The 18,419-nt window shown below is 41.7% G+C and overlaps 1 protein-coding gene across 2 annotated transcripts; it reads left to right on the top strand.

The window, feature by feature from the left end:
• Nucleotides 1–7,884: 7,884 nt before the first annotated feature.
• On the top strand, nt 7,885–12,220 carry eomesa (eomesodermin homolog a). Of its 2 annotated transcripts, XM_034093976.2 has the most exons (7): nt 7,885–8,779; nt 9,192–9,346; nt 10,078–10,199; nt 10,442–10,600; nt 10,764–10,825; nt 10,949–11,664; nt 11,794–12,220. In XM_034093976.2, exons 1-7 carry the CDS (start codon nt 8,070–8,072, stop codon nt 11,805–11,807), a joined length of 1,938 nt encoding a protein of 645 aa, XP_033949867.1. In that variant the 5' UTR covers nt 7,885–8,069; the 3' UTR covers nt 11,808–12,220. The 2 variants fall into 2 exon arrangements, with proteins under 2 accessions (XP_033949867.1, XP_033949866.1); XM_034093975.2 differs by having other exon boundaries at nt 10,949–12,220.
• The last annotated feature ends 6,199 nt before the right edge of the window (nt 12,221–18,419 follow it).

Here is an 18,419-nt window from a genome sequence, read left to right as displayed (position 1 = left end):
GCCGGCTGTGTCCTCTGTCAAATCATATTTTCAAGGTCTGATTGAGGTGAGCCATCATTGGGGATCCCCGGATGCACCGATCAGAGATTTGAATGACAGTTACTGCAAACGTGGTTCCTAGCACTGTCGTGTCCTCCTCACTAAAACTAAGCTATAATTAATTGAAACAAATTCGTACTTAAAACATATTTTTGGAGGAATAGTTTTTAAATGTTATTCAATATGCTTATAAAACGTATTGCCAAGAGTAAGATAAGAAGATTGATAACACTCTAATGTCTGAGATTGGTATTCATCTTCTCATCTAACTCTCAGCAAGAAGACAAACATGTTTACTTCCCAACAAATGTACATTTTGTAGCTCAAAACCAGTTAAATAATACGGCCAGTTTTGTGCAGACAGTCCTGCCCCTCCAGACAACCAAACAAGCAGCAAGGACCAACATCTGGGAAGATGAATGGCAAAGAAATGACACACGAGCTCTTGAATGGCTGGACAGAGGAATCACACCAAACGGAAAGCCTCGCTAGTGGCCACGACCTTGGCTGGACAACCTGGAAGTCACTTAATAGACTGCGTGTGGAACAGGGGAGGTGCAAAGCACTGATGAAAGTGTGGAACTACACCACAGAAGACACGTGCAGCTGTGGATCAGTGCAGACAATGTCCCACCTACTGGAATGTGCCGATGCCCCCCGGTGCAGTCCAGAAGACCTGGCAGAACCTACCCCATCAGCTGTGGCCTGTGCCCGATACTGGCAGAACGACATCTGAGATTGCTACGGACTCGAAGAAGATACGGTGAGAAATGGGACCCTTTTCTCGTTGAATCATCCAATATTTGCAATTTACCAAGTAAATAACATCTTATGTTTTTGTTGTTTCAAATGTACTACAAGTTATTCATCTCAATCAGACTCTAAAAGATTATTTATTTCATCATGCTTCTGTGAGAGAAAGAACAGCTAAAAGTCAGAATTTGCTAGCGGCTTTATTAGCCCAACATACACCAGATTTATCAAAGAAGTCTGGACCATTAACACTGTGTATGGGTCCAGCCTGTCGCGGCTGCTGTGTTCTATCAAGGTCCGCAACCATCAGATGAACCTCGAAACAAGCGCTCCCCTGTGAGACAGAATGTTTGGTCCATGTGTCTAGACCTCCACCATATCTGACCCGCCAGCACAGAAGGACACACAAACACTCGACAGACGATCATAAGGAACAAATACAGGCAGGCTCCTTCGCTGCACCATGTGACTTGGATATGCCTGCTCACTGCTGTTCGTAATTTCTTATCATCGACACCCACCCTTCCACAACCACATATACACTTGTCAAAAATGACACCTCAACCCACAAGGAGGAGACCAGGTTATGTAGAAAGCCTGACTAAACTGTCCCACCTTGCAGGCCACATATGAGTGGGCCTTTCCCTTAAATGTAAACGTCTGCTAATGTCCCCAGAGAGGAAGGCCTTTCACTCAGTCCTCTACATCCCTCCCTTGCTCTCCAGTCAGAGAAGGAGACCAAACCATGGACCACTTCCATGATATGTGGGAGTCCCTGCTGTTTCCGTGGCTGCCAGGCAGGCAGCCTCTTCCCTCTCTCGTCGAAGCGTTTGGCTCCATAACCACGGGAGCCCATCTGATGTGGTCCCCCCATCTGACTAGCAGCTCTCTTCCCCGGGCCCAGACGGCTGCAGGGACGGAGCAGACGAGAGGGGCCGCAGATTGTTGTAGACCATTTACATGTAAATACAGAGACCAGGCCTGGGTCTGGGTTCAATATTGAAGGTGTCCGCTGCACTGGGGTCCCTCTGTGTGTGCATATATGAGCGTGTGTGCATATACGCAGGCGACTGTATATGATTGTGTGTGAGCAGGCGTGTGCATGTGTGTGTGTGTTCATGTATGTGCATGGCATGATCCAGTACATCTAAATTATACAGCTGCCAAATTGCTGCAAATGTTTTAATACAAAAGCATTCTGTGGTCTCTAATTATATCTAATGGCTGCTGGATGCATTTCTACAGGGCAGAAATATGAGCCTCTTTAGTGAATAATCTGGCATTTTATCAATTATTTTAATATCTAATTGCACAAAACAATGAAGAGAAATAATAATATTGACTTAAATGTGTCCAGTATCCATGTAAATGAGGCTTTAAAGGGAGCTATGGTGATGTTGACAGAGAGGAGCATCTGAGGGCCTTCTAGCACTGTGAATGTAGTCCCTACTCCCCAGAGGAGGATGAAGATGCCGAGGTAACATCACTGCTTCACCGGGGGGTCTACCTTCAACCATTAATCATGTCTATATAACCTCCCTCTCACTAGCATTTGCCTCTGGCTGGTAGACAGTAAGTCAGTTAGGGCTTCCCTCTGTGTCGCTCTAGAAGCTTTCATACCGGGTGTTAAAACTCTACATTCTCACTTCTGACTCACTGATTTAACCACATCGAGGCAGGAGCAGCAGCAGAATACTCCTGTGGTGTAAATCTGTTTGTGTTCTCTGTCCAAAAAAAAAAAAGGGGGGGAAAAAGCAAGAGAAAAACAAAAATAAAGAGTCCTCCTGAAATGCAGTTTCTGAGTCAGGGTTCACAATGTGATAAAAGCCCAGCTTGTTTGGCAGTAATAGTGCTATGGGAAAGGACGGAGCACCAGGGGTGACCTGGGTTGGGTGGCCGAGGCTGGTTGGTTGACAAGCTCAAGTGTAGGGCCGTGTCTCCCCCCCCCCCAGCTCGCCCCAACTCTCCTCTGGCCAAGAGAGTATGCCTGTTAGAGAGGGCGTGTTATCTTGGAGGCTTAATGCCGAGTCGATACAACTCCGCCACCCTCCCTTACACCTCACGTTCCAGGGAACACATATATCCAGTCTACGCTGTCAAACTTTTAGCACCTGCTATTTTGCTTTGGTCCCTTATGTCAATTCCTCTGGTGTTTCAGGAGGCTAGGCCGGGAGAAGTGGGTCAACAAAGGTTGATGCTAAAATGGGGATGAGAGGGTGAGACTCAGGCCATCAGACTCCCATCGACTTTTGACGTCGTCGGCTTCGTGTTCTGCTCTCAACGAGACAGTAAGTGAAAGTAAAAGGGTGGATGTGTCAAAATCAGTTCAGTGATCTGCTTACTAAATTCAAAACAAAAAAATGGATGCTAGCACCCTGTTGAGAGTAATTACTTGTATGTGTATTCTTTTTTTAATTCAGATTTAGCAGAGATTCTAAGCATGTATTTCCTTTTTTCTCAACATCTGGACATCATTACTAGACCTGGAGACTGCTTTAAGAATGACAGAACCAGGAGATAATGTATTTATGAGAGAGGATCTGAAGTCAGATAGGAAAGGACAGATAGCTGAAACTCACCCTGCATCCATACTGTGTCGAGGCTGCATTTCCCACAGGCCCTGGGTGACACTTTCTATAATGCAGTAATCCAAAAATCATGTTATCATGCCTTGGGGAATCATATACAGTGAGTGCAGCTTCAATCCTATTTCCCTGAATGCAGTCAGTACACCTTCTTTTTCTAAGATTTGTCTTAACACAGTGGACTATCATTGCCCCCTGAAAACCTGTGCATCACAGAAGCATTGGGCTCACATATCCCCAGATACATTTCTGCAATAATCCACAGCCAGACACACAAAACAGGCGAGCAAACACACACACATGCATGCATGCAGCAACATGCTGACACAGAGACTTATCTGTCGGTATGACGCAAAGTAGCATCCGATGGTTTTATGCAATCTGGCGTACTTTAATGTATTTTGAGGAATTCAAACGTGCTGCATATATAGAGAGAATTCCCGCGGGTCTCTCTCACTGACTGGTTGCAGATGGAGAAGATTCCCATTTCATGATCATTTGCTAGAATGACATCCGAAATGACATCAAACATGAATATACTTTACATATACTAATGTTCTTTGAGTATAGGTTCAAATAATGCATTACAACACAAATGTGCAGCCCTTATTTATACAAATACAATTGGTCCAGGCTAGAGGGAATACCTTGTGCTGTTTAAATCATGAAGAAAATGGCGGGGACAAGGAAATAAGGAAGAGAGAGTAATTGATGAAAGCAATACCCAAATGGCAATTCATGAAAGCTGTCACTTTGTATCTTTGAAAACAGCAGCATGTCTGTAACATAAGCTGTCCTCCTGTAAAAGCTACTGCTTTGATTAAATGTAGGTAATCCCCGCACACTGGAAAATATACGGAGGGACATCTTTGATAAACTTGTGAAATAAATTCTTTCCAATAAAAATGCTCTTGAGGATGATGATTTGCGGAGGAGCGCAGCGCTGGCATGGTGCACATTGCACTCGGTTCTGTTCCCAGCACCCCTCCCTCCAGGGGGCTCCGTGGCGAGGATCTCTAATGAGACTTGCGTTATTAATCCTTGCAATGGGGTACATGAATTCACTCCTGAGCAAAGGCTTCAACGGCCACCTTGGCCCATAAAACCTGGAATGTATTCCTTTCATGTGCACTGTTGATGATCTACTCTGACAACAATATGGTAAGACTTCCCTTCCCCTGTCGTGCGGGATCTGGCCTGGGGCCAAGGGGGGTCATCTCAGACACACTTGGACTTTTATAGGCGGTCAAGAAACATGCTGACAGGTCACAAGTAGCAGTTCCTTTATGAGCCGACCTAAACATCCACCTCATTTGGAATTAGCTTATTTATAGGTGGTTTGTAAATCACATTTATTTTGTTTTCAAATGGCAAACGAGGCTTTGGGGTCACTTTAGAAAACCAACTATTTTAGAACACGGCCATTAAAACTACAGCACTGAGTTGGTTTTACTGCGATTCTCTGTAATCGTCTGTGAAACATCGCTGTAAAGTTGTGAAATAATTCATGCAAAGATAATTTCACTTGACTTATATCTGAGATTGTAAAATAATCACAGAGGCTGGGAATGTGCAGGTGGCATAAAGACCAAATTGTCCTGTTAAAAAATACTTTCCCCAATTAGGAATTTGCCTATTATAGAAGCTCTCAATAAATAAGGAAAAGAGGATTGCACTAATGAGGCGTTGACAGCTCAGGTGGGAAATGCAAGACTTTGTTGCGAATACAAATGCAGCTTCCTTTGAAGTATAGATTGTCTAACTATAGAATGACAGCCTGTAGCAACACTGAGTCAAGAGAGTGGCACCTCTGCTGTGCATGTGTGTGAGAGCAAGAGGAGACTTGAAAGGACGGACAGAATGGCAAAAAGTGCATGATGCTTCATTACTGGAAGTTTACATAATGATCCCCGTCATGCATATTTCCAATGCTTGTTAATGTTACCTATTGCATCGAAGCAAATTCACTCCAAGTATTTTGGATTCAAAGACAAATGGCATTCACAACATTCCTAGATGTGGATTTAGTTAAATTGGAATTAGAGTGACTCTATTTCACAGAAACCCAAAGCTGTTCTGGTGGCTTCTTCTTGAAATCTCCCCCCTGAGGAATTCTGCATGTGTTACAAAAAGCACAGAAAAGAAGGAGGTGATTGGTGAAAATCACGATATGGGTATCCCGCAGATACGTGAGATTTTCTGTTGAGAGACAGGTCAAAATAAATAATAGAACTGCGTTTGAGTCATTTTAAAAGAAGCTTAATCTCTATTGTCAAATGTTTGCTGTTGTCGTCTCTGGGCAGCAGTCTGGGAAGGGTCTCGGTTTGATTGACAGATTGTGTGCTGTGTGCATGTAGCTCGGGTCCCCTGATGGCCCAATAGCCAGCCCTACTGTCCCATTTATGACACCAGCCAATCTGCCTCCAGCAGAGATTCTCCCTCAGCTTTTCACAGATCTGTATCCCCATTTTCCCCAAATTCATCTCACCCCCTACACTCCCTCCAGCTTACTTTGAGACACACATGCACACACATGCACAAACTGCCCAGACACAGGCAAAAGCACACACATGCAACACAGGCACGGGCTGAGTTCACTGCAGTTGAAGATGATGTAAAGTGAGAGGCGAGCGGAATAAGTGAGAGTTAACGGTCTGCATGCTGCTCCCATACAATGTTGCCATACTTTAATATAATCAACAATGGGAACGTGAACTATTTACCAAGACCTGTCACTAGAGGGCGCTGTCCAGGTGCCACTGCTTCTTCTCAGGCCTCAGGGCAGTAAGCACGACGTTTGCTGTGCGATATGTTTCTTTGATTATTGTGGTTTCGGGAGCTTTCGATCTTTCTTTCGTGTGTGTGTGTGTGTGTGTGTGTGTGTGTGTGTGTGTGTGTGTGTGTGTGTGTGTGTGTGTGTGTGTGTGTGTGTGTGTGCGTGTGTGCGTGTGTGTGTGTGTGTGTGTGTGTGTGTGTGTGTGTGTGTGTGTGTCTTATTGGGTGTGAGAGTGTCAGACGCAATCATAAATTGCTTAATATTCAGCAAACATATTTTTATTTTGTTTTTGAATTATTGTTCAATAATTGATGATGTTATATACATATGTTGTTATCTTCATCCTTTCTTTGACGGTATGTGTGCGGTTCATGTGCAGTGTTACAGCATTCTTTATTTTTCTCGTGTGGGACCCCCTGCCAGCTGTAAACATTCTGTATACTGTTTGAATTTCAGTGGCTTAAGTTAAAAATTATTAACCAAAACATTGTTGTTCTGCTCCTTTTTCGTTAACCCTTCTGTTACTTAAAATGCCAAAAGAAAGACAGAAAAATAACCTTCTTTCGTCTGTATTCAGAGAGCTCATTCCCATTTAGAAGCCCATTTAAATATTGGAAACGTGCGAATGCAATTTAAACGGTGCATATTTTATAATACAAGGTAATTTAAATTAAATAACCGATCTTTTTTGTCCTAATTATAATTTTTCGAATATATTTTTAGCAATTTTCTATGTAATCACTTAAATGGTAATCGATAGAGGATGTTTTTGTTGAGTATCATTTAACAATAATTCAAAGGTTGGCTAAAAACAAGCCACCAAAATAAAACATTTCTATTTTTTAGTGAGAGAGAAATAAAGCTCCAGTTCAAATACGTAATTAAATAATTTCTCACACGGTAAAGGGAGAAGGAAGCGTGTGGAAAAACACTATGGCCTACTCCATTTATGTTTCTTAAGCAGAGACAAATTATTAACACAACATACAAAGGCGTGTTTTTTCAAATGACAGATAATCGTTTTCATTCAGTTTTGACGGTCTTACAGTTTTATCAGAGTCAAGGCTGAACACCTGGAAGGGGAAGAGGCAACGGAGGCCAATTATAGGAAATAAGGTGCACTCGTGTGATTCTTTTTTTACGTGTTGGAGTGTTAGCACAGCAGAGTGGTTTCGGGGTTAGCTGTTCATCGAGGAAAGTCTTCCTGGGTGAGTGAGTGGCAGTGATCTGACAAGATATATCTGAATTTGTGTTTAAAGTGATGACTTGACGCAGAGGTTGAACGTAAAAATGATTGTGCGCGCGCAGTGTGAAGGAATGGTGAGGTGCGATTCATTTCGTGTTAAATCTATGCATTCAATTCGGAGGAAACACTCCGAAACACTTAAAAAATAATGTTCCACTCATATTTTACAACAAATTAAATATCTGTTGTCATTTATGTTGACATAAAAAATATTATATTGGACGTGTGGTGCGTGGAGAGATTGCTTTACATCGATGACATCCAAACGCAGGGTTAGGGAGTAAAAATAAATGTAACGACGCACATGACAACATATCTCTTGATATTATTTCTGCCAGACTTTCTAATTGAATTAGAGTAGTGCGACCATTGGCTATGGAGAGGGCTGGTGCCCCCGCATGCTTCTCCAAAAGCTCCTCCCCTCTCGCTTACAATACGTTGGGTGTGTGGAGAACTACATTTTATAAAAGCCGCTGAACATCCCATGTCCAGCCCATAATCTGATCTGAAAATCCGTAGGTGAGGAGAAGGTTGAACCTCCTTCCATCATTCGTATAAGGAAGGAGACAAACAGAAACAACACGGGCTCCGGCGGTTGTGTCGCCTCCTTGGCCGAGATTCACTCTCTGGAACTCTTGAAACTCTTCTTATTTATTTCAAGATCTGTACAATGCAGCTAGAGAACATCCTTCCCAGCGCCAGCATCAATTTACCCAAGACCTTTTACAATCTTTCCTCATCGGACAGTGCCAACAACAGCCCGAGGCCATCATCGCAGCTCGACTATCAAGAAGTGGACCGGGCGGAATCAGAGTCTAGCAGCGCTCCTAAGAAATATCTGAGCGTGGTGGGGAACGGGATGCTGGGCGAGGGAGAGGGGGACACTTTCACTAAAACGGGGCCCGATGGGAGGAAAGGCTCCCCTGTGCTTGGCGAGGACGAGTTGACGAGCGGTCGGCGTTACAACATAGACGATCTCGGCTCTGACAGATACTTCATCTCGCCTTCCCAGACGAGTTCCGACATGGCCAGCCCCTGTTCCCTCTTCCCCTACGCAGGACAGACCGGCTCAGTGTACACCGGCTCCAGCAGCTCCAGGTACCCGGCCTCGCTTCACTACGGATCCGTCCTGCCGCCCACAGGATTCTCCTCCTCGTCCGTGTGCACCGGCCGGAGCCAGTTTAGCAGCGGAGGGTACCAGTTCAGCCAGGGTCCGGGCTGTTTGTACCCCTCCTATCCCGGGACGGGGTCCGGTATTGGCTCCATGTCTCTGCCGGGGTCTGCCGCTGGAGCCAGAGCGCAGGTGTATCTGTGCAACCGGCCTCTGTGGCTGAAATTCCACCGGCACCAGACCGAGATGATCATCACCAAACAGGGCAGGTAAGCAGATGCGCTGCCCGAGGCTCTAAAGGCCCAATTTAAACACAACACACATGTTTCGTTTGCTTATATTTTTATTTGGCCATTCTATCCTTTTTTGTTTTTCAAGAAATCTATGATTTTAATATCACCTATTACGCATGAGGAATATTTTTACGCACACGATCCAAGTCTCCCCCTTTACGCAAATTATAGGTTTTTGACGTTTTATATTTCAAGTTTCGTTTCTGGTAAATTGTAAATCGACAATCCCATAACAGGCTAAACATGATAAAGATGGAATTTGAATTAATTTTAAATTGAATATTAGAAAAATCATTCTGCAACATGTGATATGAGAGACCAACGTTTAGTTTTAACATTTCTTCCTGCTTCATGGGAACAGCTATTTATTCCTGTTTTTATTTTCCAGACGGATGTTCCCATTCCTCAGTTTCAACATCACTGGACTCAACCTAACGGCCCATTACAATGTCTTTGTAGAAGTTATTTTGGCTGATCCGAATCACTGGCGCTTTCAGGGAGGAAAGTGGGTCACTTGTGGAAAAGCAGACAATAATATGCAAGGTAAGTTGGAGAACTAACGAAACATATCTTTCTGTGGGACACTCTTTTTTTATTATCATGAAATGAAAAAAACGTTATTAGAAATAACAGCTTGACGATATGTTAATTAAACATGTGTTAAGAATAAGATTATTTTAGAAATAAAGACAGTTTTACCTGATTCTTTTTTAGTAAAATTATTTGACAGGTTTTGGGTTTGTGTTTTTTGATGCAAAAAATAAGACTACATTTTTATTTTATTTGAAGAGTCAAGTCATCTCGGAAAACTAACTTAAGTGTGAAATTGTTTCTTCTTTTTTAAAAACTCATTTTGAACACATTTGAAAATGTTTTTTTTCCTTGTGATTTAAAGATAAGGGACATTTATTTAAAAAAAATTGCCTTTTTTAGCAGTTTTTTTTAACAGAACAGTGGAACTCTTTTTAAGTAATTCCCTTCATGAATCTTTATATTGCAATTATTTTTTGTTTTCATTAAAGTAATTCAAAACAAATGTAGTTATAATTGAATTTGACTAATATTCCATCCAAAAGTAATGAAGACATTAATAGAATAAAACATTAGGCCTATATAAAAGAGACATATACATACATATATATATATATATATATATATATAGTTAATGTTTTAACAGTCATTGATATTAAATGTCAAAAGCAGGTTTATATCCTTTACACAGAATCTCTACATTTCTGTTTGTCATATTAATAACTTCTCTATTTAAATTTCAGGTAACAAAATGTATGTTCATCCTGAATCTCCAAACACTGGTGCTCACTGGATGAGGCAAGAAATCTCTTTTGGCAAGTTGAAGCTGACCAACAACAAAGGGGCCAACAACAACAACACACAGGTTAGATACTGTTTTCTAACATTCTCACATTAATTGAGTGTAAAGTATTGTTGTTTTTATTTACTGAAATAATGTTAATGATATTTCTCATTTGATTGCCATATTTTGAATATATATATATATATATATATATATATAAAAAAGCACTGAAATATGTTATAGGGAATACAAAAAAAAAGCCTTCATAGAACATGTTTTTAAAATCTGCAGCGTTGCACTCATCACACTTCTCTCTTCTGCAGATGATAGTTATGCAGTCGCTTCACAAGTACCAGCCGCGACTGCACATTGTGGAGGTGACGGAAGACGGAGTGGAGGACATGACCAACGAGGCCAGAACTCAAACATTCACCTTCCCAGAGAACCAGTTTATAGCCGTCACTGCCTACCAGAACACAGACGTAAGTATTACAAAATAAATGTTGTTAGATTATCAATTTGTTTTGCTTAGATGCAACTCATTTGAATTTAAGATATCATTTTGAGCAATTGCTCTTTAGCCACAGTGAACGTGTTTGCTTTAACATGCACATTGTTTACGCATTATTTATCTTTTTCTTTCAGATCACACAGCTGAAGATAGATCACAACCCATTTGCAAAAGGCTTCCGGGACAACTATGACTCGTAAGTATTTGACACTTCAAGCAGTGCGGTTTATCGTTTTTCCTGTGGGTGCACATACCTCTGACCCTGAATTTGTGCAGCAAATTTATTTTGTATTCTCTATCTCCCCATTTGTTGGAACAGGATGTACACGGCCCCAGAGAATGACAGGTTGACTCCGTCGCCTACAGACTCCCCTCGCTCCACCCAAATCGTGCCTGGGGCCCGCTACGCCATGCAGCCTTTCTTTCAGGACCAGTTTGTCAACAACCTGCCTCAGAACCGCTTTTACACGAGTGAACGGGCCGTACCCCAAACCAACAGCCTCCTCTCCCCGCAGAGTGAGGACATCAGTGCCGCGGCCTCTGCCCAGCGCTGGTTCGTCCCCCCGGTCCAGCAGCCGGGCTCCAACAAGCTGGACCTGTCCTATGAGAATGACTATTCCACCAGTAGCCTGCTGTCCTACGGCATCAAGCCCCTGTCCCTGCAGACATCTCACGCCCTCAGCTACTACCCAGACTCGGCCTTCGCCTCCATGGCGGCGGGCTGGGGCACCAGAAGCTCTTACCAGCGCAAGATGACCACGGGCCTGCCCTGGTCCCCTCGGCCGAGCCCCCCAGCCTTCACGGAGGACCAGCTGGGGGCCGCTAAAGACAAGCTGCTTGAGGATAACACGCCGCCAGCCTCCACCTGGATTGAGACGTCCCACTCACTGAAATCTGTGGACTCTAGCGATTCCGGCGTGTACTCAGTGTGTAAGAGGCGCAGGATGTCCCCTGGGGGCTCAAGCACAGAAAACTCCCCAACCATCAAGTGTGAGGACTTGACTACAGAAGAGTACAACAAGGACAACCCAAAAGGCATGGGTTATTATGCATTCTACACAAGCCCCTAAGACTGTATCTATTGAAATTTAAATATAATTCCTTTGTTTTATTACTGAGTGCTCTCCATTCCCTGTTAATGTCTTTTTTCTCTTTTCTCTAAAGGTGCCAAAGCTTAGTGTTCCCCCCCCAAGCAAGCTGCACAAGGTTATTTTCCCAGGCCATCCCCTCTCACATACCTGAGCAGAAACATGCATAGTGATTGTTGTTTTTGAAAAAAGCATGTCCCTTTTTTTTTTTTTATTTAACTTTTTTTTTTACAACTTTTTTTCTTTAAAATGTGATTTTTAAATTTATCCCTGCGTATTTAAGTCATTTTCGTTGTACAGTATTCGTGCACTTTAGAATGTGATGTATCTTGTACAAATTGTCTTCATGGAGGTGTTATTAAATGGCTAATAAAACAGCTTTTCACAAAGCACTGTCCAAATGTCTTTCTCGGGATGTTTTATTATGGTTATGGGAAATTAAGACAAACCATTGGCAGTTTAAAAATATTGTTCATTTGACATCTTCACATCTTAAAATCTACAATGGCTGCTGAAACTGAAATAAAATACACATTTTCAGATAAATCAAGAAAGTGTGAATCTGTATGCTTAGAGTTACCTGTCACGGCTTGTAAAGGTCATGCCAATTAAAGGCAGCAAATCTACCACGCATCCAAATAATATGGTTAAAAAGGGGTGATACGGCAATAACCTATAGCCGATTTCACGTTGACTTCAAAATGAGGACCATTTTAAGTATGGGTTATCATCACTTCCCCTGAATGTGAGAGTCTGAATAAGTATCCATTCAATACATTTTCATCAACCTTACATTGCAAATTACAATTCCATACGCTTCTGCTGCTTTAAATCTTATCGGTACTCCCCTAATAAAGTTAATTGTGTGTCATTTTTAAATGGACTATCCATATCCAAAGACTTATCAAGTATTATACATATAAATAATCAAAATCATAGTTAAAAACAACAGAAAATTATAGGGGCAATGGCAAATTGTGTAAGATACCATTTTGGTTTCAAGGCCACAGTCAGTAAGCACTAAGATTGTTTTCTTGCTCTTGGAAATAGAAAGCAGAAATTCTCAAAGCTGAGGAATCCTTTTTAACCAACAAACAATTGCAAATAGATAAAACCACAACTCAGAATTCAAGTGAGCAAGGTGCTATTTAAATATGAGATTTATATGTCTTATTGACTCGCGTCATAAAACCAATTAGGTGAAAAGCCCACAAACGCACCAAGTCCTATACTATTCCTTCTGTTGTTGCCATGGTATTTTCACACATTTGATCATTTACTTTAAGTAATGCAATTGCATGTGAGGCATGTGTCCTACTCTGAAAATATGAGAACAGGCTAAATGAAAAATTGTCCATCAACCAACCAACTAAGGGCCATACACAGCTCAACACCTCTATTTACAGTATACGCCTCTCCAAAAGTGGATAAGTGGAGATAAAATCCACGAAAAGAAAAGTCATAATATTCAATCCGAGATGACTTGGCTCATGTCCTCAGCACCTGTTTTTCTTCAGTTAAAATACTTAAAATCCTCCCCCATAAGCACCCCAATTTGAATTGATTTACATACTTGAATTCTAATTAATTCTGTTGTCAGACTCCTTGACAAAGTGCGGAGTCTGACTAACTCCAATTAACACCTCCTAACAAGGTAGAGAGCTTGATTGCCCTGGCCTCTCAGGAAAGCTGTAAGAAAAAGCTCTTGGGGGGTTCGAGTCTGGAGAATATAAATGTTTGCACTTGTGCGTGTCAGCAAATTGTATTTCAGAGCATCTGATGATGTTTTTCTTCTCCTTTTCATGTTGTCTTGACCCCTGCTAATCAGAGTCTGTAAAGCGGAAAAAAGCTATCAAGATTATGACTGGACAACTAAAGCAACTACAGACAAAAAAAAGAGTTGAAGAGATGTATTAATAATTGATGAAATGACAACAAATTAGAAAAAATTAGATGCCGTCGAAATTACATAAATCAGTCAGAATCCCTCAAAATATTTGGGTCCTCTATACAAACCCCTTTGTATTAATGTACCTATTTAAATCCACCACTGAAATTAGCAATGCATCTTGGCCTTGATATTGGACATTAAAAGGTGTAAATCCTGCCATCCTCCCACTTGATTAAAATCTCAAAAATAAGCAATAGATGACAACAAGGTTTAGAACAAAACTGTAATGGAGACATCTAACTGATATCTAAAACACACATACCCTCCTGAGGCTCCAATTCTGCAAACATCCTCTTTTTTCTAATTTCATAGATATTCCACAGCAAGGGAGCCCCTGTCGAAAAACCAAGCAACAAGTCGATATATTGTGCCTTTCTCAACCATTCATGCAAGACGTAGAGTAATCAATAGACACCTCTTCAGCATGCTACCACAAATTCAAACCATGTTTACTTGCTATGCGCATCGGGATAAGACCTGAAGAATCCACTATGATGTTAACATTGCTAGCTACGATCTCAGTAATTAACTGAGTATTGCTGTAGTGTCAGCAATACAAGGCCTGGGAGGACTGAGCAGTGGTTTGTAGAAATTACAGCATATTATTAGTAAAACTTCTTCTTGTTTCATGTGTGAACAGTCGCGTGTCTGTGCCCTTCCCTCAGGCTAACCATTGGTGACCATGTTAAGAGTTCATGTTCAAGAAAGGCCAAGGAGGCTACGGAGACATTGTACCCAAGGAGGGCTGACATCTAAACACAGCAGAAGGCCTGAGGCTGTTTCCTCACCTTCAGTCACACACTATTACTGCTCTCACTGACTAAACGCAGCCACAGGCAGATGTGTGACTGGGTCAAGATTTTTCAGACGCCCCTTTTAAAAAGTAACCTAAAGACAAGCAAGAGTGAGACGGTGGCGATTATGTTTCCTCTTCACACTATATTTCCCCTTTTGATGTGTTGATAAATGTCACTTCTGTTAGAATTACTGCAGAATTGTTCCTCAGGGACGGTTTGAGTCTCATGTGGCCACGCTGGTTTGTGATGCATTCACTTTTGATCTAGTTAATCGCTTTTATTTTACAAAGACTTCCTTAAATATCTTGAGGTTAATGTCACTAGTCAACATGAGTCAGATCCAGTCTTTATAATCATATGATACGATGGACACTGCATGCACACATTGGCCAACGCTAAAGCAAATAACCAGATAGTGTGAAATGATTAGCCCAGTACAACATTCACTGTAGATATATCCTGGAACTTTGTGCAATATTGTGTTTTATGTATGGGTTGTTTCTATTATTAAGGTCATTGACAGTACTAATGATGCTGACAAAGGCTCTCCTTTCAGCCTGTAAACAACATGATGCTTTATTTAGTCTCACTACCTGCTTTGGACCTGGTTAATCAGAAGTAAATGGGAGGGTGGGTGGGCCGACTAAAGTACGCGTGTAATGCTCACAGGTCTGCTAGAGTGAGACCGTGGTGTGAGATGAGTCTCAAGTTAGCGGAGCCACAACTGTTTGGAGAAGGGCGTTGAGTGTTGGCACAGAGCACGGAGGTGAGAGGAACCAGAGGCTCGGAGGGGCCGTGTGTCGGTGCCCTCAGACGACGAGTGAAGCGCGGAGGCAAGACCCTGACTCACTGGTGCATGGATAATGTTGGAGAGAGTATCCCGCGGCTAAGCTGCACTTAACAGCACATTGATTTCAAACCCCTGTGTTCCCTCTGGAGGGCAGTTGGATGCACCTCAAAAGGCCGGACCCCCCTTCCTTCTTATCCCCTTTTCCACCTTCCCCTTCTGACCACAACCACCATTTCAGTCTCCACAATCCACCCCTCCCACCCTCCACCCATCTCTGAGTCGATTTGGGTACACCATGCTGGTCACTGGCCTCTAAACCCCCCTCCTCGGAGTGTCCCGGGAGAGTTGAATAGGATTCAGGGGCACTAAGGCTCCCGTAAGACCCTGGTTTTGAGAGCAATGTTTTGGGTAGGGCATCCAGAGGCAGCCATGGGGAAAAATTGGTGGTCAAAATCAATGCATTGGCACTTTGATGGAGCGCTCCAACAGATTTGGGAATTTCACATTCCCTTTCTTTCTCTCCTGGCACCATCAGTAGGCCTCACCACTAGGAAAAAAACATCATCCACTAAACCTTCTGGGAGACAGGGACTCTTCATTTCTACAGCTTCTGGGACAAAACACGACATAGTCAATAGTCATTTGGTGGCTTGTGCTTGACATGTTATTCTTTTTTTTCCAATCTGTTGCCTCTTGCTGCTCCAAGCTAAATGAAAAATATCTGAGTAACCTTTGCTCTGAAGGTTTGAATTACATTTGAGAGACAATTGTCGTAGTTCTTCCACTACAGCAAGTTCAATTCAACTTCACCCTTCCTTTGGCTTTCTCTCTCTAAAGCTGTGAAAGAGAAAACTTTCTTTCACATCATCACCACACCTTGCAGTCTGCATCTCTTTAGTCCCAGCACAGGTGGATGCCAGTGTGGTGCTTCTTCCACTTGTCTAACTTCTGACTCATCTCCCAGCTGCATTATGCAGATGCATGTTTCAGGAGCAGTACACAGCACTCTTCTTTGTGCGTTAATGGGCTCTCAGCATCTTTAAGACTCAGGGTACAATTAAGAGGTGATAGTTTGATCTCCCACCTCGCAGTTCTATTTCTGAGCTGCCGCGTGATTATGCCGGAGGATGATCGGTGGGTGAGGAACGGGGTCTATTTAAAGGAAGACATCCATGAAATCTTCTGAAAGAACAGACTACTTCTGTACCTGCCTGATATATATTGCAATGTACGCCACTGCAATAAAACTTACCACATGATTTTGCAACAATGCTTTAGTTAGTAAGTGCGTTTACTGGAACAATGGCAGAAGTTAGCTTTCTATTTATTATAAGTATGTGCAAAATCCCATAGTTCTGGAAGAAAGGTTGAATGGTTCCTAGGATATTTATCAAAGGTTTTTGCAAAGACTACGAGCATTCAACAATGTTTCCAACGTGTAACCTACACAAACTTATAATACACAAAAGGGCTCAAAATGCATTATAACACACAGTCTTGGCTGTTACAGGCGATTTCAGTTTACCATTAACTGACCCTAAAGACCAGCAATAAAAGGGAATTGAAAGAATTACCTCTTCAGAGGGAATTCAATATGGTCAATCTCTCAGCCAACTGTTCCCTCACATCCGAGATATGGTTGATACAGCATTGCCATCTGCTGGAGAAAAGGAATTATTACACAATGTCAAATCTTAACACATGGTAAACAAAGGTGGTATTATGGAAGGTGGATGATTAGCCACAAATGAAGTGTCAGGAGGATGTATGAGGATAAGGATTGAATTTCAAAAATATTTAGGCTACCTACATATCAACAGTCCCTACAAATGAAAAGACAGAATTGGATTCTTGGCCTTCGACTTCAAGACAAAGGTTTAGCTTTCAGACTTTTTTTTAAATGTGACATCTAATTGATCCTATACTGATGACACTATATATTAATATTGATATCTGAGGATGTGCTGCCATAGCCGTCCCTCTCAAGCCATATAAGATAGCACAACTACAATACATGCATACATTTCAGCAAACCTATATAGAGTAGACCTAAGTATATGTAGATGTAAACATATACAAGAGAAAGCCATAACCAAAATAATACTACATTAGCCTACTTTGCCTACTTTGTCTGTAAATCTGTGATGCAATAATACTGCATTAAATAACAGGTAATAATGAATCCTCCAAAAACGTAAGCTTAGTATTATTATTGATTCTAAAGACTGAAAAAGGCCAAAGACAATTGTAAGCGCATATGTGTTTGTAACAAGTTTGAATAGCAACGTTTTTCACTGTGTTAATAGGGGCCTACTGGTGGTGTACATGCTTCTTTAACACCATTCAAATAACCTCCTAGGCTGGCATTCTGAGGAAAGTAGTTGTTACAACCTTTGTTTTTCAATAATGGTAGTCCTATTTGTAAAACTAAGTTAAAAGAAGAGGTACCACTTTACAATACGACTACCCTTATAAAGGGTTTACGAATAGTTTGTAATTCATTTATTAATTAGGTTGTGAACACTTTACAAATCATTAATACACTTACACAGTGAGCTCACATTTATCTGTGCTGTTAAGCCGTATGCTTACTTCGTCTTCTTCATCAGCCAGCATCCTTAGTATCTGTTGCTCACTGAGTTGATTCTCGCTAAGTAGCCAATAAGGCTTATTCATCTTGCCAAATAGTGAGCCTGTGTTTATGTATGTTAGAACTAGTTTATAAATGGTTCTTAATGATTAATAAAGTGTTTACAAACTAATTCATAACCTACTTATAAACCCTTTATGAATCCTTTATAAGGGTAGTCTTATTGTAAAGTGGTACCAAAGAAGAATATGAAACACTATATTACCTGCTGCTTATCTGCTTGTTCCTCCTTCATTAAAGCTGTATTGTGCCCACAAATTCAAATCAGCATAGTTTTCATTTACGGTTACTTTACAAATCCAACTTCACTTTGAAATGAAGTTGTATGTCTTATAGCAGTGTTCATCTTTTCCACTTACATATAGAGGACATTGCGAGCTGTACCAGCATGCTTAATGCATGGTTTAACTGGGTTTTAAAAATCATAACAAAAAAGCCCGCTTGGGACTTTGAGGCGACACGGAAATTATCCCCCGCCCTCATAGTGACGTAGTTGCATTTTATTGGCTGAGAA

The sequence above is a fragment of the Pseudochaenichthys georgianus genome, chromosome 11 (assembly GCF_902827115.2).
Source record: "Pseudochaenichthys georgianus chromosome 11, fPseGeo1.2, whole genome shotgun sequence".
NCBI classification, from domain to species: domain Eukaryota; kingdom Metazoa; phylum Chordata; class Actinopteri; order Perciformes; family Channichthyidae; genus Pseudochaenichthys; species Pseudochaenichthys georgianus.
The sequence above is the reverse complement of the archived record's forward strand: the minus strand, read 5'-3'. Positions and strand labels throughout refer to the sequence as shown.